This window comes from Cinclus cinclus, chromosome 11 (assembly GCF_963662255.1).
Source record: "Cinclus cinclus chromosome 11, bCinCin1.1, whole genome shotgun sequence".
NCBI lineage: Eukaryota > Metazoa > Chordata > Aves > Passeriformes > Cinclidae > Cinclus > Cinclus cinclus.
In genome coordinates, this window is record NC_085056.1 from 22,673,392 (window position 1) to 22,696,429 (window position 23,038).

Here is a 23,038-nt window from a genome sequence, read left to right on the forward strand (position 1 = left end):
TTGCAAAGTGTCTGGCTGTAGTGGCTTGGGGGCAGAAAACCTAGTCGGGGGCACTGTGGGTTTCAGATCAACACACCACCATGTGCTCAGCACAGTGTCATGTGGACAGGAGGCAGCTAAAGCCCAAGTGGCTAGCAGCCACAGCCACGGATGGGGCTTTGGGCACAGGGCAGGCAGGAAAAGCCCCCAAGTTGCTGGTGGTCCCATGAAGGACCCTGAACACACACCCAGACATGGCTCTGTGCCTCAGTTTCCCCATCTGTAAGATGACAGACATAAAGGTGTCCCCACAAACTTCTGTAACCAGCCTTTCCAGCCACAGGTTCCCTGCTTTGCTGCTTCTTAATTGTAACTGGTGTTCCCATGGAGGAACTTTCTCAGCAGATTTTAACCCACACAATCATTACAGAGATTTGAGACCTGAAGCCAGGGGAGCCCCAAACCTCCTCTGAGAAGAGCAGCAACAGTGGACAGATGGATCCTAGAGGAAAGGACCAGCTTGTCACCAGTGCACCAGCTAGCACAGTCAAGAGCAATAGCTTAAACAGCCGAACATGGATGTTCTGAATCTACCACACCATCTCACCTATCCATGAACTCAGCAGACAGGCTCCAAAAGTCACCAACACCCACTGAAGTCAGCACTTGAAGCTGCACAGCACTCAGGAGTTTATTTCATGGCCAATCAATGCCCACTCAGCCTTTTGGTTAAAAATCAAGGACCAGTGAACTGTGCCTCCTATTGTGTTCACTGGACTGCCACTGGCTCTGCTCTACACATCTCAACAGGACACACTTGCCCTTGCTCAAGGAGAAAGCTGCTTATGCCATAACATCCCACGACAAGTTTGGGGAAGGGACAGAGGAAAATCAATTATTTGACGGTGGAAGGTTCCATCTTGATTTCCAATATAAAAAAGCAGCACTTTTCCTACAAAAACAAAGTCAGCATAATTGCTTCCCTACCATGGGAAGACCTACTCACCACTTTTCTCTTGCTAAGTAATAACTTTCTTGTTCTTTTTTATCCGTCTCCCTTATCTTATTGGTATAATCGACTGCAGATTGCTTTCATTCTTTACTGCCTTGATCCAGGGTCTCCCAACAGCAACAGCCTAGCTCAAAAGCTCCAGAGCACCAGCTTTCCTGCTTACACTACATCATCCTACCAGCACATGGCTCAGGCTAGCAGGGACAAGCCTTCATGCTGCTGTGGTCCTGGGGACTCAGCTCTGCCTCCCCTGTTATCACCCCTTCTCCCTTTTGCTGGGCCAGGATTATCTCACAATGGCACCAGCCCACGGGATGATGCCCACATCCTTGGGACAGTTCCTGCTGCACGGTTCCCTGCCTCCCACATCAGCCTTTTCCTGGCTGTGGAAAGAAGGTACCAGAGCACTCTGCACAGGAGCTGGGAGCACAGATTGTCCCCCACACCATGCCCATGAGAGGTGAGGTGAGGTGAGGTGAGGTGAGGTGAGGTGAGGTGAGGTGAGGTGAGGTGAGGTGAGGTGAGGTGAGGTTGCTGCTGCCCATTTGGGATGGATTATTAAGGGGAGTTTTTAAAACCATTGCTGCTGGTGCCAAATCACCCAGGCTGGCCCATCTCCAAAGCCCTGGGGCCTTGCTGAGTGTTCAGGTGGGACATCCCAGAGCAGCTACTGCCCAAAGCTGATCCATCCCACTGCCTGCCACAGCCTAAGCATGAGACACCATACGGGGAGTAGTCACTCCAGCTCCCAGGTAGCCACACAGGGCAGTAGATACCTCCACATTAAAGGGATGCCAGAACCAGAGCCAAGATTAAGACCTCAGGCAATGCCTTTTTTCTCTGCTCCACCACAAAATGAGGTAGGTGGGGGATGTCCCAGAGTCAGCTACAGATGGGCCCAGTAAGCTCCCAGAGTCCTTACTTGATTGTCAGGATTGCAGGTGTAGGAGATCCAGCCACACTGAACTGGAATTCTTCCTCAAACCTCCCCAGTACGGTGGCACTGAAGGAGATCTGGATGGTCTGGATCCCACCTGGTGCAATGATGCCCTCCTCAGGTGCAAACTTGAAGCAGTAGCCCACGGTTGTGGTTGAAGGGACATAGGTGAAGGGAGCATCAATAGGTGCTTGGTTAATCAGTTTCACCTGCAGCAGCAGAAAAGCAAAATGGAAATACATGTGCAATCTTCCCTTCGTGTGAATTATTGTCTAATGACACGATTAACACCCAGAAAAAGCAGCAGAAGATGCTTTGTGCTGCTGAATGGCAGAAGTCACAAAAATACAACAGGACAAGTTCTGCCTTTGGGTTTGCATGCAAAGCAGTATTAACTCCACATAACCAGAGTCACTCTGGGGCTATCCCATGGACACAGAGCAGTCCACCTCTGGTCAGCATCAGCAAGCTCATTCAGACCTGGCCCTGAGAGCAGCATGGGGTGATTGCAGCTGCACAGTGAATCACCACAGAGCTGCTGCTGCTGGCCCAGTTAGCACAGCTCCAGCAGTACCATCTACTCATTCACCTTGTCCCATATCATGAGAACAATACATTGAAAATGAGGCATCAGCATCAAAATGTATAGACAGCGCCATCTTTTGGTAAGAAAACTCAGCATGTCTTTCTCTTCCACAGCCAAGCTCTTGAAAGTGTCTGGCATGATGTAGTGCCTCATTTTTTACCTCTTCCAGTTGCTCTCTCTTTATTTTATTTTTTAACAAACTTGACACTATTGCAGGGGAAGCAAATAGGTAGAAAAATCCTTTGCTTTATTCCTAGGAACACTCTTCTCTTTCTAGAGTCAGAGATGCACCAAGGCTGAAGTGTGGTGCGGGACTGGTCAGCAAGGGAAGAACTGCCAAGCCCTTTGAAAGGGCCAGCACTGAGCCAGAGGGCTGGATGGCTTTCCTGTGACTTCCAAGAATAAGCAGGAGACACTTGACTGAAAACTGTTTGCAATGGACCGAAGCTCAAACGTAGCCAGTTTGTTCCAGCTGCTTCTGAACAGCTCAGTACAAAGGTGCCTTGTGTCTGGAGCTGCCACAAAAGCCTCTGAACATGCAGCTTTTTGATCCAGTGTTGGTTTCATATGCCAGGGGGTTGTTTTGCAGGAAGCCTCCCAGCTGATCCCCAAGGAAGGCCACACAAAAGCAGGGATTGGGGTTTCATGAACAACAGACACACCTTCCTGACCTCCCAGATTTGACCAGTACATCAAATATTCCCTGCTCACAACTAGCCAGGTTGGCAGGAATTCCACAGATCCACCAGGCTTGCTGCTGCCTCAGGAGCCATCAGGATCCATCCCTAGGCCATGCTGCTCACCTCATAGACGTGGGGGGTGTCGACTAAAATCTTCCCAACATTCAGTGTATGATAGCTGAGTTCAACCAAAAGTTCTTGGCCTTCCCCGATGAGGCGCAGGGGCAGCCTGCTCTCTCGGCCTGGGGAGAAATGTCCATTTCAGTACAATAATTCCCTCTGTTATTCTGTGTTTTCCAGGCTGCCTTACTGCTAGTCCCAGACTCTGAGCTGCATGGGACCAGCTCCTGATGTTCCAGGAGAAGATACGGACCCTTCCCTCAGGATATTTCTGACTTCCAATTTCTAAGCCATTCCTTGGGCTGATTTCCAATTTTAGCCACCAGTTTGAGTTTAAAACATCTCTGATGTCTTGTGACAGGCCAAGTAGTAATGGGTATAAATTGAAAGAAAGGAAATTTAGGTTAGATGTTAGGAAGAAATTTTGTACTGTGAGGGTGCTGAGACACTGGAGCAGGTTCCCCAGGGGAGTTGTGGAGGTTCCAGCCCAAAGTGTTCAAAGCCAGGCTGGATGGGGCTTGGAGCTACCTGGTCTAGTGGGAGGTGTCCCTGCCCATGGTAAGGGCTTTGACACTAGAGAATATTTAAGGTCCATTCCATCCTTAATATATTATGATTCTATGGTTTCATTCCCATTCACTTAGAGGAGCTTTGAAATCCATTCAGTGAAGGCATAAAGCTCATAAAGAGTTTGGCAATTGCCAAACTACCTGGCCCAGTAGCACATAACTTTGTTGCCAAAGTCCTCAACTTCTGACACTCAGTACTGTGTTCAACTTCCATAGAGCTGCAAGGTGACAATTCCCACACAGGGAGAGAAGAAGCTGCTGGCCAAGGGTGGTCCTTCTACAAACACCCTGGGCTCAGCAGGACTCGGCCACCTCTGGTCTGCTGGTGTCTGGGCAGTGGGATGTGATCCAGGGGCAGGGAGCACATTTCTAACTCAGCTCCTACTGCCTGATGATGGATCCATGTCAAATGGACCCATCCTGGAGGTCAGTGGTCTAGAGGGGCCTAGTGCTGGTTCACTAAAGCTGTTCTGCTCTGTAGCTCTTTGCCCTTTGTGGAAATGCTGGCAAAGTCATGGCATGAAAACGTCTCCCTGCACTGCCTGGCTTGTTCTGGGATCAGTAATCCAGACACAGGTGTTCTGAGCCCTGGCCTTGCACGAGAGACTCCCTGGAAGCTGCAGGGCCAGTGGGAATGTGCCAGCTCTGCCTTGCTGAGCAGGGACTCTTCCCAGCAGTTACAGGGGAGCCCAGCGGGCTCAGGCTTGCACCATGGCTTCACTGTGGGTGAGACAAGCAGGGGAAAGGAGCTGTACCTGAGATGTTGCAGTAAGCCACACTTCGATACTCCAGTGCTTCTACAGGTTTAAAGGTCACCTTGATTTTGGTGCAACAGTTCGGCCCAATTTCTCCCTCCTAAGGCACAAAGAGACAGCAAAACGTTAATCTTCCAACTTCACATTTCTTGTTTTCAACCTCAGTCCTCTAAGCCTTTATTTAGAGCATCAATGATGAATGAACAACACAAGGGGCCCAAGGAAACACTCCAAACCCAGCTCAACACAGTGCTGGAAGCTCTTAATGCTCAGCTGATCAGCTCCCACTCTCCACAACAATCCTACTGCTCTGACACAAGCTCTTGGTCACATCATGCTGCTGTCAGCTACAGCAGTGTGGAACTGCCATTGTGCACTGGTGGCTCTTCTCAAGAAGAGACCATGATCCCCTTACTTGGAAATAAAAATAGTAGTTTAATGTGTTTTGAAAGAAAGAGGAGGTTGGGATTATTCTAGGGTTTACTCCAGGATGAGAAAGGATTTTGCACTGTGCAGGCACCAGGCATTCATCATCTCTCACAATACCAATACTCAGAATCAGGGCTCTGGTTGATGGCAGGACATGGGGGTTTGCTTACACAAATAGGAAAGGCTTTCTGTCCCTGTGTGCAAGAGAACTCAAAAGGCCCATTTAGACCTTCCAGCCTTGAGTCCAGGCTCACAGATGACACAGGAAGGGAGACTCAGAAATAGTGCAAGTCATGGATGCAGGAAGGGATTGGCATTTCTAGGATTAACCTTGGGCTGAATTTGGCCTCCTTTTCCCAGCAAACCATTGCATGCTTCAGGTCAAGATGGGAACTGGCAGAGCTCCAACACCCTCTGCCATACAGGGGAGCCCCTACCTACACAAACTGGTCCCTGTGGACAGTGCAAGGACACTCACTGAGTGCCCTGGAGCTGGAGCTCTGACAGCAGAGCTCAGCTTTGTAAGGCTCCCAGCCCTGCCTTGAGCCTGCAAGGCAGAACTGCTTTTAGCAGCGAGCTCTGCAGCAGCACCAGAGACTTGATGTTTTCCCTCCCAGCACATGGAGCCAGCTGAGGATCTGCTGAGTGAGTGCATCGGCATCCGGGAGGATGGGGAGGGTGGGTGGGAGGAGGAAGAGGAGGAGAAGGAGGAGAAAGAGGAGGAAAATTAGGTTCTCAGCTATCACTTACCATTGGCTCAATGGAAAAAATGTCATCAGAGAACAGCATGGGGTCTTCTTGCACCTTTGCCATCTTCTCCTGGACCATATGGCTCATGAGGGCAGTGTTATCTTCACAATAGCCCTTCTCCTGCTCTATTTTTTTATCCTCCATGAAGCTTTCCAGCCACAGCTCGTTCCATGGCCGCAGAAAATAGCACTTCCTGCAGCCACAGGGAGAGACAAAACCAGCAGATCATTTAATAAACCACATATTTGTAGACAGAAGTGTGAGTGCAGAAGGGCAAAGCACTTGGGGAGCAGCAGCAGCAGCTCCCCAGCAAGCACTGACCCCAAGCCACGGGGGTCCCAAATCAATGAGAGGATAACTTGTTCACTGGCACAGCAGGTAGTTTTACTCCACATTTGCAAGCTCAGGAGAGTTTTGGAAAGCCAGCATTCCTCAGAAGAACCTCCTGTCTCAAAGCCTCTGCCAAAACTGAGGGAGAATCCACCAGGCACCTCAACTGGCTTTTCCTACCCCTGAGCTGCTCGGGGAAGGCAGATAAAGATCACGGAGTGTCCACTGCAGGACTTCCCTGGGAAGGGGAGACAATTCTGGGTTGCAGCTACGTGTTACCAGCATCACTCTTTGTTTCTTCCATTTTGGACCTGGCCTGTTCCCTACTCTGTCTTTCACAAGAGCATCCCAGAGCACTTCCAAAGGAAATCAATTAATTGAGACACCGCACCCCTTCAGTGACATTCAAGGTTTTATATGGATGAAAAGAGAGGCTCTGAGAGAGCGAGGGACTTTGTTGTGCAGGAGGGAGACAGCAAACTCCTGGAGAGACCTTTTCATGATCCAGAGCTTTTTGGGTCCCATGCCAGTACATGGTAGTAGAATGTCCTGAGAGGGAAAGGATCTTGCACTACCTCCTCTCATAAACAAGTCCTCTCTGCTCTGAGATCTCAGAAGCTTCTGTGACAGCAGGACAGTGGTCTTGGAGATAAAACCATCCCTAAGATGGAGGGAAGGAAGGAAGGAAAGAAGGAAGGAAGGAAGGAAGGAAAGAAGGAAGGAAGGAAGGAAGGAAGGAAGGAAGGAAGGAAGGAAGGAAGGAAGGAAGGAAGGAAGGAAGGAAGGAAGGTAGGAAGGAAGGTAGGAAGGAAGGAGAAAATGTCCTGGTGACAGTTTAACTAGCATGTGGACAGATGTAACTGGGAAAAAAACCCACAAAACCAAAACCAGTTGGAAATTTACCCTGGGGAAACCTAGTTGCTTCAGAGGGAAAAGTGGATCAACTGGCATTCAGGCTGAGGCAGCCAAATGAGAAAAAATGGAAATCAACAGCCCAGGAAAGTAGCCAGAGAAGGTAAGAGGATTTTCTTTTAGCACAGGGAGCTTGTATGGAAGTGAGATGCTGTCTAAGTAGATAGAGAACAGTGGAAAACCAAGAAGTCCAGGGCACTAAAGGATCCTCTTGCCAGCCATTCAAGTGGGTGAGGGTCCATCTCCTGGTGCTTTGGAGGCAATTTTAAATTACTCTGGGGAGTGTGAGCAACCTGACCCAAAGGAAACTGGAGCTTGGCAATTTGGACATGGCAGTTCTGGCACAACAGTTCTGCCAAGGCAGTTTTGGGCATGGCAGTTTTTTGGCATGGCAGTTTTGGCACAGCAGTTTTTACATGGCAGTTTTGGCACAGCAGTTTGTGTGGTGTTTTTTCAATTTTGCACTTCAGTTCATGCAAGCAGTACAGTGGCCTTGGAGATAAAACCATCCCCAAGACTGGAAGTAAGGAAGAATAAAATGTCCTGGTGACAGTCTAGAACACAAATTGGCAAGAAAACAGATGTAATTGGAAAAAAACCCACAAAACCAAAACCAGGTCGAAGTTCACTTTGGGGAAACCTAGTTGCTTCAGAGGGAAATGTGGATCACCTGGGGTCCAGGCTGAGGCAAGCAAGTGGGAAAAAATGGAAATAAACAGCCCAGGGAAGTAGCCAGAGAAGGTAATGGGATTTTCTTTTAACACAGAGAGCTTGTATGGAAGTCAGACACTGTGTAAGTTGAGAGAGAACAGTGGAAAACCAAGAAGCCCAGGGCACTAAAGGACCCTCTTGCCAGCCATTCAGGTGGTGAAGGGTCCATCTCCTGGTCCTTTGCAAGTGATTTAAAATGGCTCTGGGGAGTGCAAGCGACCTGGCTCGAAGAAAGCTGGGGCTTGCCATGGCAATTTGGGCATGGCAGGTTTAGGCATGGCAGTTTTTTGACATGGCAGTTCAGGCATGATGGTTTTTATATGGCAATTCTGGCATGGCAGTTTGCACAGTGCTGTTTCAGTTTCTGCACTGCAGTTCACGCAAGCAAGCTGAGCAGAAAGAGTGCAGCCATCAACCCTTCTTGTGTAGTGGGTTGTGGCGTTTGGCTGGTTGAGAGGTGATTGCCTTAATTTTATTTCTTCTTTCTGGTTTTCTTTTTTTCCTCCCCAGCAGTGTTTTACAAATGATCAAAATCCATTGCTGCTGCTGCCAGCAAGAGTGTACTAACTCAAACAGAACCCCCCAAGAAGGACTCAGCTGTCCAGCCCCTGGCTGTAGGGAGGGTCTGAGCCTGGTGTTAATATCAGAGGATAGTGCAAAAGACACCTGCGTGCAGTGTCAGCAGGTGAATGATCTGCTCTGTCTGGAGGCAAAGCTTTAGGAGGAAGTGCAAAGGCTGAGGAGCATTAGGGAGAGTGAAACAGAAATTAACTGGTGGAGTTACACCCTTCCAACCCTGAGAGAAGCTCAGCAGGAGTCAGAGGAGCCTTGCCCTTCTTGCAATCAGGCAGAAGGAAGAGACCTAGGAGACAATGGGGAATGGAAAGGGCTCTCTATTGGAGAGGTAATAAAATTCCATCCTGACCCCTATCACCTACCCAGTGCCCTGACAGAATAGGTATGAGGCCCTGCATCCAGAGTGTCAGGCAAATGACATTAAAGAAAAAATTCTGTCTGGAGAATGTCCCAGTTGCACTTTGTCTGTCAGACAGATCACAGCCTCAAGTACTAAGAAGAAAAGAAGGGTAGTGGTAGTGGGTGACTCCCCTGTAAGGGGAACTGAGGGCCCTGTGTATTGACCAGATCCATTCCACAGGGAAGTCTGCTGCCTCCCTGGGACCCAGGTACTGGATATCAGCAGGAGATTCCCTAAGAACTAATGAACTTCATCTGTTCACCACTGTCTGGTGTACAGTGACTGTGAAAGAGTTCTCAATATTCAGTGAAACAAGGAGAGGCATCAACAAAACTTCCACTCTGGACTTCTGGAGGGCAGACTTCAACCTGTTCAAGAGACGGGTTTGGAGAGCACCTTGGGAAACAGCCCTTAAAAGCAAAGGGGTCCAGGAAGGATAGACATACTTCAAGAAAGAAGTCTTGGAGGCACAGGAACAGACTGTCCCTGTGTGCTGAAAGATGAGCTGACAGAGAACACAACCAGCCTGGATGGGCAAGGAACTTTTGAAGGAACTAAGGGGGGGGGAAAAAAAGTGTGTGTATCACCTTTGGAAAGAGGGGCTGGCAACTCAGGAAGTGTTTAAGGATGTTGCCAGGTCATGTGGGAAGAAGATTAGAGAGGCAAAATCCCAATTAGAACTTCAGGAAATCCAGTCACTGCAATCAACCTTCCCTTCCCAAAATGATATCCTTAGCTGGAGTATAAATGGAAATGGAATGCTGAGTGCTGAGCTCCTGAAGCCCAAGACACACATCCTAATGCCAGGGATGGTTTACTTGGCCTAAACCATTCAAAAGCACCAACACCCCCCTGAGGCCATACGTTAGTTTTAGTCTTGGCCCATGTATCTCTCTGAAACGCATCTTTCAAACCAACCTTCTCTTCTCTTCATTCTCATCTTCCTCAGTAGGAAAAGTCTTCCACTGGAAGCGGGCTGTGATGTTACTCCTGTTTTCAATGAACACGGTTGTGTAGCTTGATGTGGTGATTAAAGTCTTCTCAACCTCCATGGAATTGGTGCTCAACCCAATGTTGACATCTACAGCTTCTCCGTGAAGGTTTGTGCGGATACCTTTTTCACCTGGAACAAAGCAAAGAGGAGTCTTTGCTCAGCTCAGTTGCTGATGGAAGCACAAGGAGCTGAGCAAACCACAGGCTGCACAAGGAAGTGTCACAGTTTTTAGCTGAATGAGTTAAAATGGATGGATCAGTACATTTATCACATCCTGACAGCTCTGCGTGTACAGCATGAGGATGTTCTGGGTACCTTAAACACCTTATTTCTCACTGTGTTAGTAGAGGTTTGGCCCCAAGGTGACAGTATGTACAGTAAGATTGGGCAGATGTGCTCAGGTGACCCACTCAGATCACCAGGATTTCTGCATCAAAGCCCTCCAGGTGATGCTGAGGAGCCCTGTTCAGTCTGGCCTTGCCCAGGGTCTACCCTGGGCATCCCACGAGACTCCTGTCTCTCCTGATCCCTTGGACCCCTTGTTGCTGACAAGCAAATATGCCTGGGGGCATGTGGGCAGAAAAAGGAGGCCCAGAGGAACCAGTGAAGTGACAGCCCACAGCAGGAGGGGACACAGGTGAGGAAACACAACCAGCCTGGCTCTGCAAGATGACAAACCTCTACAAAATTAACACCATGGAAATCATCATTATCATCATCTCCCTGTCCAAACCCACAGCCACATCAGTCTTGAAATATCTAATGTTGTTCTGATCTCAAAAACCAAGCTGGATCATTTCAAATTAAATAAAAAGGAGACAAAAAAAAAAGATTAGTAAGTAATGAGAGCAGCTTCTATATGAAGATTGAATGGGATTTCTCAGTCTAGAAATCAAGTGGGAGATCGATATGAGAGGTTTGCAACAGCATGAATTGCCTGGGAAAAGGGGATAAAGAAAAAAATTTGTCTTGATTTATCACCAAACAGGAACTCGAGAGCCTGGAAACATTATTAGACAGAAACTAAATATATGGGTAGAGGGCAACATAGAAAAAGAGTCTGTAACAAGCCAATGGAGAAGCAGCATACAGGACAGAGGTATGCAAGAAATACATTGCATTGGAGAGACTGTGCTGGAGACCTCACACCTCACATACAGCACTGCCCAACAATAAAATAATTTAACTGCACCCAGGCATAGCCACACAATAGTGGAGAATCAGGATTCCTCCTTCCTCTACTCAGCAACTCCCAGCAAAACAGGATTCCAAAAATCCCAGCCCTGTTAGAGGGGATCCACTTTATCAACCCCCTAAACACCAATGAGTTCTCAAGATTTCTTTGGGGTAAAGCTGTAACAGGGGTGGTGGTACACCTAGAGGGAATCGAGGGGGATGGGACAACAGGGAGTGATGGTGGAGAACTGTCCTGTGCCCCATGCAGTGCCCAGCACTCACCTGTGTTGCAGCACACTACCAGGGACCCGGAATGGTCACCGACCGTCAGCGGGTGAAATCCCACTGTCACCTGCATGGTGTCACCAGCGGCCAGAGTTCCCCTGTCTGGAACCACGCAGAAAGGACTGCAACACAAAGACAGGGATCAGGACTCAGGGCCACATCTGGGGATGATACTCCTTCTGCAGTGCAGGTCACTTCAGCTCACTTGGGCAAGCAGGGAGCAAACAGATCACAGTCAACAGAAGACAGACAGAACAGACAGGATCAGGAACAGCTACTGACCCACTTCTGAGGAGATCCAGCCCTCAGAAGATCCTGTGGGATAAAATGACCTCATGTCCCCCATATTCTGCACCCAGCCCTCTGCAATGAGAATCAAGGGTCTGACTGCCAGCAATCCCATCAGAGAATGGTTTGTGAAAAGCACAGAGGAAGTTAAGAGCTATTTGCATGCACAACTTGACACCGACTGCCTCAGGAATTTTCCTTTTCCTGCTGCCTATAAACCTCATCTTAAGAGATGCAAATGTTAGGGCACTACCTGTCCTGTGAGATTACAGCCTAGGAATCAGACAGGGAGAAGAAACTTTTCCTTGAAGAGCAAGGAATAGTTTCTTTTGAATTTGCAGTGTGGTTCTTTGGTTTATTTTACCTTGATAACATCCCGATTTAGCCTAAAAAGAGCACATTTTATCATCATTTCAATGAAAGTTGCTCTAAGAAAAGGAGCAATCAAAACTCTGAAAAAGTGCAAATGCAGATTAGAGCAATACAGTGACATGGAAACAAGACCCAAAAGGAGGATGCCATTTACAGTGTGAAAGATACAATCGGAGCTAAATGCAGCAGTGTTACAGGAGCATATCAGGAAGCAGAACAGGAGGTTTCTGTGTATTTACCAGCAATGCAGTCTGGGGCTCTGGGTTGTCATCCAGTCTGGTAACTGTTTGCTTGGCCCACCAGACAAACTCTGTGCAATGTGTTGGAAATAATTATGCAGATGTGTTGGTGCACTTTGGATTTAACAGGAGCAATCAGGATTGGTCACCAGGTCAAACGCTCTTGCCTGACAAACACAAGGCTCCGTACTTTGATGCTCAGGGACAGCTCAGGTGAAATGTGCTTCTGCCTAGCAGCTACTGGGCTTTGTGCTCTTCTGCAGTCCCACCGAGGAAACAAAAGTTCCTGTCCTCGGTGATTTGCTGGTGGTCAATCTGTCATTTAATTCTGGGGAGTTTGGTGATTCATGCATCACATGCAAAAATAAGGAGAACATCTGGCAAGCTGAAGTTTATTCATGTGAGCAGTGACAGCTGATGAACTTGCTTGAGGTTGTGCTCATTAAGGACCTCTTGCTGCAGTTATGGGCCTGAGCTGTTCCCATTACCACCAGTGAGAACATCACTACTGGCTGAGGGAGAAGCCTTGGGCCAGCACTGTTCATGTGCTGGACGAGAGACTTTGGAGAGAGGAGAGGGAAGACAAGACCCCACCAGCCCCAGAGCTGGATTACTGTACGTGCTCCTGCATCTGCCCCAGGAGTGATTCCAGGACTGCTGCAGGTCTCTGCTGGAGCTTGGTGTGGGCAAGGCACAGGATATATTCTTTTGCCAGAAATTTTGCCAGAACAGAGAAGCTGCCAGTTAAGGGAATCCCTGGCCACTCTTCAGCCCTCCATTCCATTCCATTCCATTCCATTCCATTCCATTCCATTCCATTCCATTCCATTCCATTCCATTCCATCCCATTCCATTCCATTCCATTCCATTCCAACCCAGTCCTGCCCCATGTTACATGCCTTCAGATGGCAGGATGGGAATAACAATCCTGGGGGTGACTTCAAGGGTTGCCTGAGAAGGAGGGGATCTTCTTATTTTCAAATTATCAGGAGAAGAGGATCCAGCCAAGTTCAGGACTCAGTTGTCAGGAGTGAAAAACTGAGTGCAAATCAGCCCCTGCATCTCCTACATCCCACCCCAGGCTGTACCCAGCAGACTCCCCTGTTAGTGCTGTAGCAGTCATCTCTCACATAGACCTGGCTCCCCAAGACCCAAGGACACAAGCTCTGCAGTTAAACTTAACTCATCTGAATTTCAGCCAACATCACTAAGCTGAGCCTGTTCCCTGAGCCCACAGATAGAAGAGCTGTGAAGACGACATCCTAACACTCTAACAACCAGATGAAAACCACTAGCAATAGATGGGGCTGACAGGCTAAATTTTTGGCTTTTATCTGCTAACTGTGAGCTGCTCCTTAATATAGTCTTATCCTGTTAGATCTACCCTTTCAATGAATCACTACTGCACCCAACAGGCAGAAAAGAGAAGGTAGGGAGGGAGTTTCAATAGGTCGTTTTCTTCTGCTTTTTAACTAGGTCCATTTGTATGCTTGTTTTCTTGTATGGCATCTAAAGACAGGTTCAGATCTCCCAATGGAACCTTGCAATCCCCAGACACCCGTCTTGCTTTGAACAGTGTTTCTGCTCAGATGATTTCCAGAGGTCCCCTCCAGCAAAAGTCATTCTCTAATTTTATCTTCTGAATCAGTCCAATTGCTTTTCACATATTCACTAAATATCTCCTATTTCCTATACACCTGTGCATGTTCCTATGGGCATGTGGTATACTGATAGGCATGAGAGGAGCTCACCCTTTATTAAAGTTCCCAATAAAGAATTCAGGATCTTTGGGCAAACATTTAACACAAACCAAAATGAAAAAGCAGCAGAAACACAGAAACTTCAGAGTGTTTAAAAAGAAATCTCAATGAAAGGGGGCATGACCTTATTCAGAGATTGAAATCATCTGTTTGAAATTTTAAACTGGCTTTCAAAGGTTTGTCATAGAACAAAAGAGGTGACTGATGCCCTCAGCTGACACGGGAAATCAGATCAGCTTTTAGTGACAGGACCTGCACTGGCTGCCTGCAACACAGCTCATGTTGGGCACTTGATACAGGGACCACAGGAAAGCCACGTGCCTGTGGTCTCCCAGAGAACGGGTCTGTTTGGCTGACAGTGCTGAGTAACCATTTCAGAAGCTGCTTGTGCCCAGGAGGGTTCCAGCAGCCTCCAGAAAATCTGGGACACAGAAATCTCAAAGGCTGCATCCTGCTTAAAACATGAGAAGCACCAGCAAACCCCACACATCCTGCCCATTTCCAGCCAGGGCTGCAGGGCAGCAGCTCCCATGCTCTGGTTCTTTTGTTGCTCTTTACCAGCTCTGTTATCACCCACAGGTGTTTTGCACAAGGACAGATGAGCTGCCTCACCTCTGGGTGCTCAGCTGGTAATGAGCTTCCACGTTACCAACATTGCGAACCAGCAGAGTCTTCTGGCTGCTGTACTTGACTGGGCACTCTGAGAAGTCCAGCTGGTCAGGGAAGTCCAGGATTGCTCGGGCAGCAATGGCCCGAATTGGCACAACTATTCTTTCTGTTCCAGTGATGCAGAAGAGCTCATGGGAATAATCCTGCAGGAAAAGAAACTGTCTTAGCACAGGGCATTTAGTGCCATCCCCATGGCAGAAAAAAAAACACATTTCCTATAATCCTTCAAGGGCATCAATTTACCTATTCCACTACAAAATGAACACTAAGTTGTACTAAACTGTCACATTTTAAAGGCACCAGTGCACTTTGCAAAACCTATCTCTTGTGTCACTTGGGTCATACAGAGAACTGCCCTAGGCTACCATAATTTTTATTCTAAATTTTAATGATGTTAAATAATTTCTAAATCCATTCTAAGGAACACGGAGCTAGGGAACACAGGACATTCCTCTTTAGGTTTCTATTCCCGCTATTTGAGAGTAGGATAAAGTGTTAAACTGACTCTAAGCAGCAAAAGGAAGATGAGAAAACAGCTGTATCCAAAGAACTCCTGCACCTCCGGCCTGTTGTAGAAACATCACTTGGCTTAGAACTGCACTCTAACTTTGCCTCTCCAACCAAGTCAGGAGAAGAACAGTGTTAAGAGGCAGCAGGATGCTGTTGGAAAGAGCCTGTCTTTGTTTCCCTCCTCCCTTCCATGCCATGTCCTAAACCCTTCTGCATGAACAAGCCTCCAGATCACAGCGCTGAGATCAGACTTGCCAGTGTCTCAGCACTGGTATTCAAACCTCCACACAAAAGCATGCTTGGCATGGAATGGGTTCCAGTTAACAGAGCAACCACAGTGACAGGCATGAAGACACAGCCACAGCAGTGTCACCGCCACAGGCTCTGGGGTCACAGGTCTGCCTGCAGGTTGTACCTGTGCTACACGAGCTCTTTCAGGCAGGTGTCCAAGTCCCCTGCAGCTCAGCAACCTGCTGCTGACTAAGGGCCCCTAGAGCTCAGTGTGCCTGTGCCAGGCTGGGCTCACAGGCATAGCACATGCTCTGGCCTGGCCTTGCAGCTGTGTCATGGTCACTTATGCTCTGGGACAGCACAGCTGCAAGGCTGGAGAACAGAGGGTGTGAAAAAGCACCATCTTTGCTCCAGCCCAGGGTGAGGCAGGGAAGCTGTTGCCAGCCAGGAAGGAGGAAAGCTCTCTGACCTCTTTGTTCCTCTTCTATTTTCCATCTAATTAAACCCTTTCCACTGTACCTAGAGATGGCTGAAAATCTATCAACACCCCTCTGCTATTTTCAGACTGCTCCCTGTGCATCTTCCCTCGGGAATGCTCAGCAATGTGCAAGGAGGGCAGGCAGAGGCCGTCAGGCCTGGCTGCAGTGCCTGACAACACATGCCAAGGTGTGACTGGCTGCAGGCTGCCTGTCCCCAGCCTGGAGCCAAGCTCACAGCATGGAGTGGGCTGTACCCAGAGTGCAGGGAAAACAATGGCATTGGAGATAATTCTGTGTTTTGGCTCCTCCAGTCTCACCTTGGTCTCGTCGGGGGTGAAGCGGATGCGCACATGGGAAGATGTGCCTGGTGGGATGATGTGGTATGCATCATTGGGGCACAACAGCTCAAAATAAGGTGATCTCTCCATGTAGACCTGCACCAGCCGAGGAAACTGCAGGAAAGACATAAAATGATGTTTTTGCCACTTGTGGAAACAGATCAAGAGGAGACCTGTCCATGCCCTGGTGACATCCTTCCCTGACCCCTTTTCCAAAGCACTTGCAGCTGTGGAGGTACAGGCGCATAATTCACAAGGGTGAACTTGAACCCCTTCTGTCTGGGTGCAGCATTTTGGCCAGGGGCAGTAGGGCAATGTCTGGTGGGAAGGAAGGGCTGAGCAGGTCAGCACCAGCAGGATGGGGACAGAGCCCCTGAACCAAGTGATCTGCATCTTCAACAAGGCAAAAACACCTGCTGGCTTCTGCCTGCACACAGCCATGCTGTCGTGTTCCAGAGGGGGGATGTGCTACCGGAAAGCAAAACAGCACATTGTCCTGAGGGAAGGAAGAAATTCCCTTCTAGCAGATCAGGTTTGGGTAAGGCAGTTCTGGGGATACGGTCATGCAGGCAGACCAGCAAGAGAGGAGACCAAACATTGTGGCCTTATTGGGAATGGAAGCAAACTGAAAAGCAAAAGAAGGAACACAGCAAGACAATCCCTAAAACAAGGAGCTGGCAAAGAGAATTTAAATGGGCAATAAAGCAGCGGGGAATAATCATAAGACAATGAGAGCAATCAGTTTGCCAAATGTGACAAAAACACGGACAGGCTGTCCCTATCGATATGGGCTTCAAAGGCATTTTCTGCCTGAAGGAGCACTGACTCACAGTGTGGTTCCAGTATTAAAAGCCAATCTTGGCTCTCTGGGGGTTCTTGCTGCCTGTGCAGGCAGGCTGGGCTGCTGGGCATTCCTGCCTGCAGCCAGGAGGACAGGTTCTACCCTTTGGGATACACAGACACAGCAAACATGCATTTTCCAGCACACAGATATCAACCTCTGAGCACCAACATGCTCTCAAAAAGTCTAACCCAGATGATTTTGACTCTCTTCTGTCTTCCCACTGGACCACTCTTGGCACAAGCCTCATTTAAGAAAATGTTTCCACTACTGAAATTCAAATGGTCTCGGTTTTTCAGTTGTCCTCTTTACAGTGGAACACAACTGCTGACATTTTCCAGCTTTGTCCCTCTCAACTATCTTGGGAAACTGCAAAACAATCACAATTTCTTCAGGTGAAGATGAAAACCTCCAGGAGCACATGGCTTTGGATGTGCTGTGGTTCTCCAAAGGAAAAGCAGAGTACCATGTTGTTTTTGGAAAACCTGAGCAGAGCTGGATGAAGCTTAGCAGGAGCCTGAAGTGGCACCTAAAGGCCTCCTGCTGCCTCTGCTACATCAGTCTGATTCCAGGGCTGTTTCAGAACACATTTCCTGCAGTGCCAATGCCATTAACGGTAAGTGATTCCATCAGAAAGTGAAGACTCAGCCTCTTAGCTTTGACTGTGAGCTGCACAAAGGAAGCCAAACAGGCTGACAGAGGCAGAGAGTCCTCCTAGGAACCCAGATTAGCCAAGGAGACACAGGATGTGGCATACACTCAAGGTGAAGCATGAGAGCAGGTAAAAATTGTACAGTTCTCAATATCCCTATCAGTCCAGAGCTTTCAAGAGGACACTCCTTAGGGATAGATATCAACTGTGGAGGCCCTGGAGCCTGCCCAAGAGTCAGCAATTTCCATGTTCTGGAGAGAAAGGACCTAAGTTGTGAGAAGGACATTAGAGCATGAAGAACAACTTCTCCCCACAGTCCTTTGCAGTTTTATGTTAATGCATCCCAGTTGTATTTCCCTGGATGGCCCACTGGCCTTCTCCACCTCTTTTCCCCTCCCCTCATATGCTCCCTGGAATGTTCTCCCTTCCCTGCTTACCCATTGGCCCCATTTTGCTGCAATGTCCCACCCCCTTTTACCCTATTGACTATCACCCTTTGCCCCACTTTTGTACCACCCCTGAGCCCTCAGCCCACTGGCCCTGATGTTCTGCTCTGCCCCCTCATTCCCCATATTTAAACCTGGATGTTTCACTGCCTTAGCCCCTGAGCCCTTCACCTGTGCTGGAATAAATCTGCCTTGTGGAACCCTGCACAAAGACGCTTCCTGTCTCTCCTTTGTCTGTTGCATGAGTTATCCAGCAGGTGTGATTCTTCCCCCATGAATAAGCCTGTGCCACTGAAGTGACTCTATTCCACTACTGGAGATGCTTTCAGAAAGTTGCAGCACTTCGCCATCGCCCACTGCAACAATCAACCATCAAAGTATGCCAAAATTCCCCAGGAAGATTCCCACCATCTTGCAGAACAAAGGTGTTGAGACATTTTCTTCTGGATGTGCTGCAGCAGACAACTCACTCTGCTGTACACTGTGGGAATTACACCACTCTCCTCTTTCAGCACAGTGTTAAAGCTCCACATCCCAGCACTTACCTTGTCCTTGTTTGTGAGAGACAGTACCATTTCCGAGACCTCATGAGCGACGGAGTTCTGAAATACCATCTCTGGTGGGGAAACCTGAATAAAGGTCTCTTTCGGGGCAACTGGCAACAACTGGAGAGGCAAGAGAGAGCAGGGAGAGGTTCAGCTGCTGGGAGGAAGGTTCATGAAGGAGAATTTTACACTGATCCCCACTGAAGAACACACTCTGGGTGTGCCCAGGACACATTGGGGAAACAGTAGCTCATCACCTCCACTCTGAACTGATCAAGAGCTGCTGGGCCACACAGAGCAGGTTCAAGCCAAGCTGCTATTTTGGCATGTATTTCTCCAGGTTTCCTCTCCAGAATGCCAGGCAGCACTTACCTTACGCACAGCTCTGTGCCCATGTGATCACACAGGTCTGGGGCACTGACTGAGCACTCATGGAGTCAGTAAAACCCAGGAATTTAGATCAGGCTCCATGGGAAACAATTTTGGGATGTCCTTTACTCTAAGACAGGGAAACCAAGGCCCACACAACTGCAACTATCTTTTTTGATCTAGAACTCAGACATCATTAAGAACAGAACAGTACCAGAGGAGATGTGAGAGATGAAGTGAAATTTTGCTGAAGCAAAAAGGTTATTGAGTTCAAGAATGAAAAATTTTGGTTTTCTGTGTTGTTTTGATTGTTTGTTCAGGTTGGTTTGTTGGGTGTTGCGGTGAGCTGGGAGAGGGACGGGCTTGAAGACCTGACCAAAAGGAAGTAGGATGAGAGGGGAGGGGACAGAAAAGCTGGCAGTCGGGAGAGAATGTGAATTCCCCAGTATCCATCCATTGGCAAAGGAGACAGGGACTGCCTCAGCTGGGTATAAAGGGTACAGAAAGATTGCCATTTTCCTTGAAGGTGTGTTTGTCTCAGGGGAGAGGGAGACACACCTGGCTCAGCTGAATCATTACTAATAAACAGTTTTCTTTTGCTTCTATGCTTTTGTTCCCTTTTAATTGAAGAGTTAGTACATTTCTAACAGAGGTAAAGGCAAAAATAAAGTAACACAGAAGTTGGGAAAAAGACAAATGAAGTGAATGCTGAATGAGAAATAAGGTTCAGTTCTTTTCTAAGCAACTTGGGTAAGAGTAGAAGTGGTTTCTTGTAATCTATTATTGCTATCTTATTTAATACCATTGTGGCACATCTGGAATGCCACAACAGCAGCAAATGCTTCTGGAGCAGACATTGCTTTGAGAAAACTCTCCCCTGCTTTGTCTGCCTTCTCCAGCCACACTGCTGTCAGTGCAGAGACACAAGCAGGTCTCCTGTGTGCCTTCACAGGAGACACAATCTGCTGAAGGGAATGGCTGCAGCACACTTGTCCCTTAGTTGTGCCCCTCTCTGAGGTGTTCCTAAGGCCCTTCTCCAGGGCAATCCTTAACCCATGTATTACATGTCTCTTGCTGCCAATTTCCTGCTCAACAGCCCACCTCGGTCACCTACCTGTTTGGACAGTGCTTTATACTGAGCCAGTCCTGCAAGAAAGGCAGCTTTAAACACACCTCTCTATGTAGGCACTGATCCAGATAAAGCACATCCATTGCCTCTGCCCAGGGGGAGTCCCCTGTACATCTGACAGCCTGCAAAATCAAACACCCCATCAGGGTCCCAACACATTGTTCCAACCCAAAACATTAACACATTAAGTTTTGTTAAATCTGAAGGAATTACTGCAGGTCCTCGGCCTTCAAAGGCCAACACTGCCACTCTGGAGGGAATCCTATGACCCCAAGCATTTGATGGTGACCACACCAAAGCAAGAGGTGGCTATTTCAGCAGGAGAATGGCAAATGGCAATTTTGTGTCTTTGTGTCCCCAGCCTTCCCCCCTTTGTTTTAGCAATGGCAGCTACACTCAAGCAAACCCCAGCAGCTTCAGCAGAGGTTATTTGTGTTGGCTTAGTGCAGATCAGGACTCCAAGTCCCCCTCTACCAGCAGTTTGCAATGACAGCAGGACCTGGACACTGGGGTATTTTGCTGGGGTATTTTGCTGGAGACAAGCCTGTCACAAGCACACACCCTCTTCAAACCTTGCATCAAACAGAAAAGAAAAGAGCAGGAAATGGTTACCTTTTGACCAGTCTTACCCACATCCACCAATGGGTGAATTTTGGGCAGAAAACTCCCTCCAGTGCTGGCATGCTCCTTCCTCTTGAAAAACTTCTCCTTTAGGAAGGTAGAGGGGGTCAGCTGAAACGCGAAAAAAACACCAGCTAGAGCCTGTGAAATGCCCTTGTTCCTAGAGGCTTTTCTTGGTCACTTGCTACTAATGAATAATTTGTGATCTCATCACCTAGGACAGTTCTGCAAGCCCTGGAAGTTACCTGCTGAAATACTTAGCATCAGTAAATTCAGCATCCAGAGTGCAATGCTCCAACATACTCCAACCACATGGCTCTGTGCCATTAGCTTCTCTGTGATTAGATGTGACATGTTTGGGGATTTCTGCTCTTTGGGCACCTGTTTCCTCTTTTGTGTCATTGGACTGAGGCAGTGACCTTTTCAGAGAGTGGGGAGGAGCTCTCAGAACTCCCCTAACTCCATCCCTGCACAACAGTCAAAACTCACAGCGTGGAGAGAACACCGCTGGGTGAGTCCAAGAGACACAAGAAAGCCAAGTTGTACCAAGAGGGAGGTGCACAGGAATGTGTCCAAGTTTTAGTTCTCTCTGTTAATCAGCACTTGTGCTCTCCTGCTCGGCTCACAGACCCCTCCACGGAAGAATCCAAAAGGATCTCCTTGACAGAACCTCAGCACTGGGGCATCTTCAGTCAAGTGAGCTCCAGCCAGCCAGGGGACCTCTGTGGCCCTGACTCCTCCTCTGCTGTCTGCAGGGCTGGATCTGTGTCCCACACAGGAGATGAGACAGAGCAGCTGGTGTGGAAGCTCCTCTAGCTGGGACCAGCCGTGTCTCTCAAGGCTTTGGGCAGAGTTTGAGCTTCCCCCCCCCCCCCCCCCCCCCCCACATGCCCAGGAGCAGGTTGGTCAGAGCAGCACAGGTGAGTGTCCAGCTTGGCAGAAGGAATTACTGTGACAAAAGGAAAGGCAAAAAAGCACACGCTCAGGGCTTCACCTTTACACTGGCTGAACCCGGATTTACTTGACCACAGTGGCACAGCCAGGCAAGATGCTGGACTGTCCCTGAAGAAACACACGATGTTCCCTACTGCACCAGGACAGCCCCCAGCCACAGGAACACGGCACAGAGAGGTGGGGAGGGGTTCTGCAGCTTCACAGTGCTGCTGCACAACAGGCAGGGCAGGGAGAGGAGGGACACGAGGGGGGTTTCCAGCCTCAACACAGCCCCAGTGGGTACTTACAGTAATAGACTTCAGTCTTTCCCTGGACAAAAGACGAGGTGTCGATGTCTTTTTTGGGGATGCAGAAGCCATTGTGGAGGCAGGATGTCGCAGATGAACGACAATGCCTCAACAAAACTGGAAGGAGCAACAATGAAACTCAGAAAACCCAGAACACAATTCATGGCAGACTCAAGGGATATATTGGTGCTAAAATTTTTGTATTACTTGAAAGCAGCTGAGTGCTTGTTTGGCATTAGTAGCTAGTATTGTTAGGCCTCTAGTTGGACTTTATTTTAACTATATGACTATGTTGTGCAATTCAAAGATGGATCATACTGAAACCTGGAGCTAAAAATCTGAACGTTAATGCCAGAACAGACAAAACTGTAGCTTGAATATTACTTTAAAATAGCAAGAGTGGACCTCCTCTTCTTTAGGTTAAACACTTCAGGTTAAACAACCCCTGCTCTCTCAGCTGCTCCTCACAGGACTTGTGAGAGACTGGAATGTTATGCCTAATGGCTTAAATATTGTTATAAAATACTTTTTGCTTTAGGTGACAAAACTGTATAAAGCAGCTGTGACCACCAAAGCCCACCCCTCACTGAAAATGCCTCCTGACTGGAACTTTGGACTGTGAGTTAAGCTGCCTAAGGGACCTTAAGCCAAGATAAAGGTGACACTATTGTCCTATTATTTCAGGTCTGGGGAGATATAAACAAGGCTGAGGGAGAAAAATGTATCTACAACAAAGCCAAACGCAGCAGCTGTCCAGAAAATCAGCTCTGTCTGGGTTCAGGGGGGGGAAGTCATAGCCACAGGCTCCTCTGCTGAGGCCAGGTTTGCATACAAACCTCCCATCAAGAGAGGGAGAAGGAGGAAATTTTGGGTGTGGTGTAACCTCTGGCAATAGGCAGTGGACACCCATCCTCCATCACACAAACTGGCTTAGCTCTAAAACTCCCCACTCCCACGAGACCACATCCAGAGGACGTCCCCACGGGGGCAGCTGAGGGGGTGTCATAGCCCACCAAAGTGCCCCCAGACCCACGCCTGAGGCCTTGCACCAGATGACTGCATGAGATGCAAAGTAACACAACAGATCTGAAAATCCAGAGCCCAGCT

The 23,038-nt window shown here is 48.4% G+C and overlaps 1 protein-coding gene across 1 annotated transcript in view; it reads right to left on the bottom strand.

Moving 5' to 3' along the window:
* The window catches only part of LOC134048165 (hydrocephalus-inducing protein homolog), an 82,229-nt gene that overhangs the window by 57,962 nt on the left and 1,229 nt on the right, over positions 1 to 23,038 (bottom strand). Inside the window, exons 2-12 of the mRNA XM_062499765.1 lie at positions 22,965 to 23,017; positions 20,682 to 20,801; positions 18,572 to 18,691; positions 16,067 to 16,201; positions 14,473 to 14,672; positions 11,193 to 11,323; positions 9,665 to 9,860; positions 5,818 to 6,010; positions 4,639 to 4,738; positions 3,318 to 3,436; positions 1,914 to 2,137 (exon numbers count right to left, since the gene is read on the bottom strand). Coding sequence (XP_062355749.1) covers positions 1,914 to 2,137; positions 3,318 to 3,436; positions 4,639 to 4,738; positions 5,818 to 6,010; positions 9,665 to 9,860; positions 11,193 to 11,323; positions 14,473 to 14,672; positions 16,067 to 16,201; positions 18,572 to 18,691; positions 20,682 to 20,801; positions 22,965 to 23,017 — 1,591 coding nt within the window. The remainder of the gene's footprint in view (positions 1 to 1,913; positions 2,138 to 3,317; positions 3,437 to 4,638; positions 4,739 to 5,817; positions 6,011 to 9,664; positions 9,861 to 11,192; positions 11,324 to 14,472; positions 14,673 to 16,066; positions 16,202 to 18,571; positions 18,692 to 20,681; positions 20,802 to 22,964; positions 23,018 to 23,038) is intronic.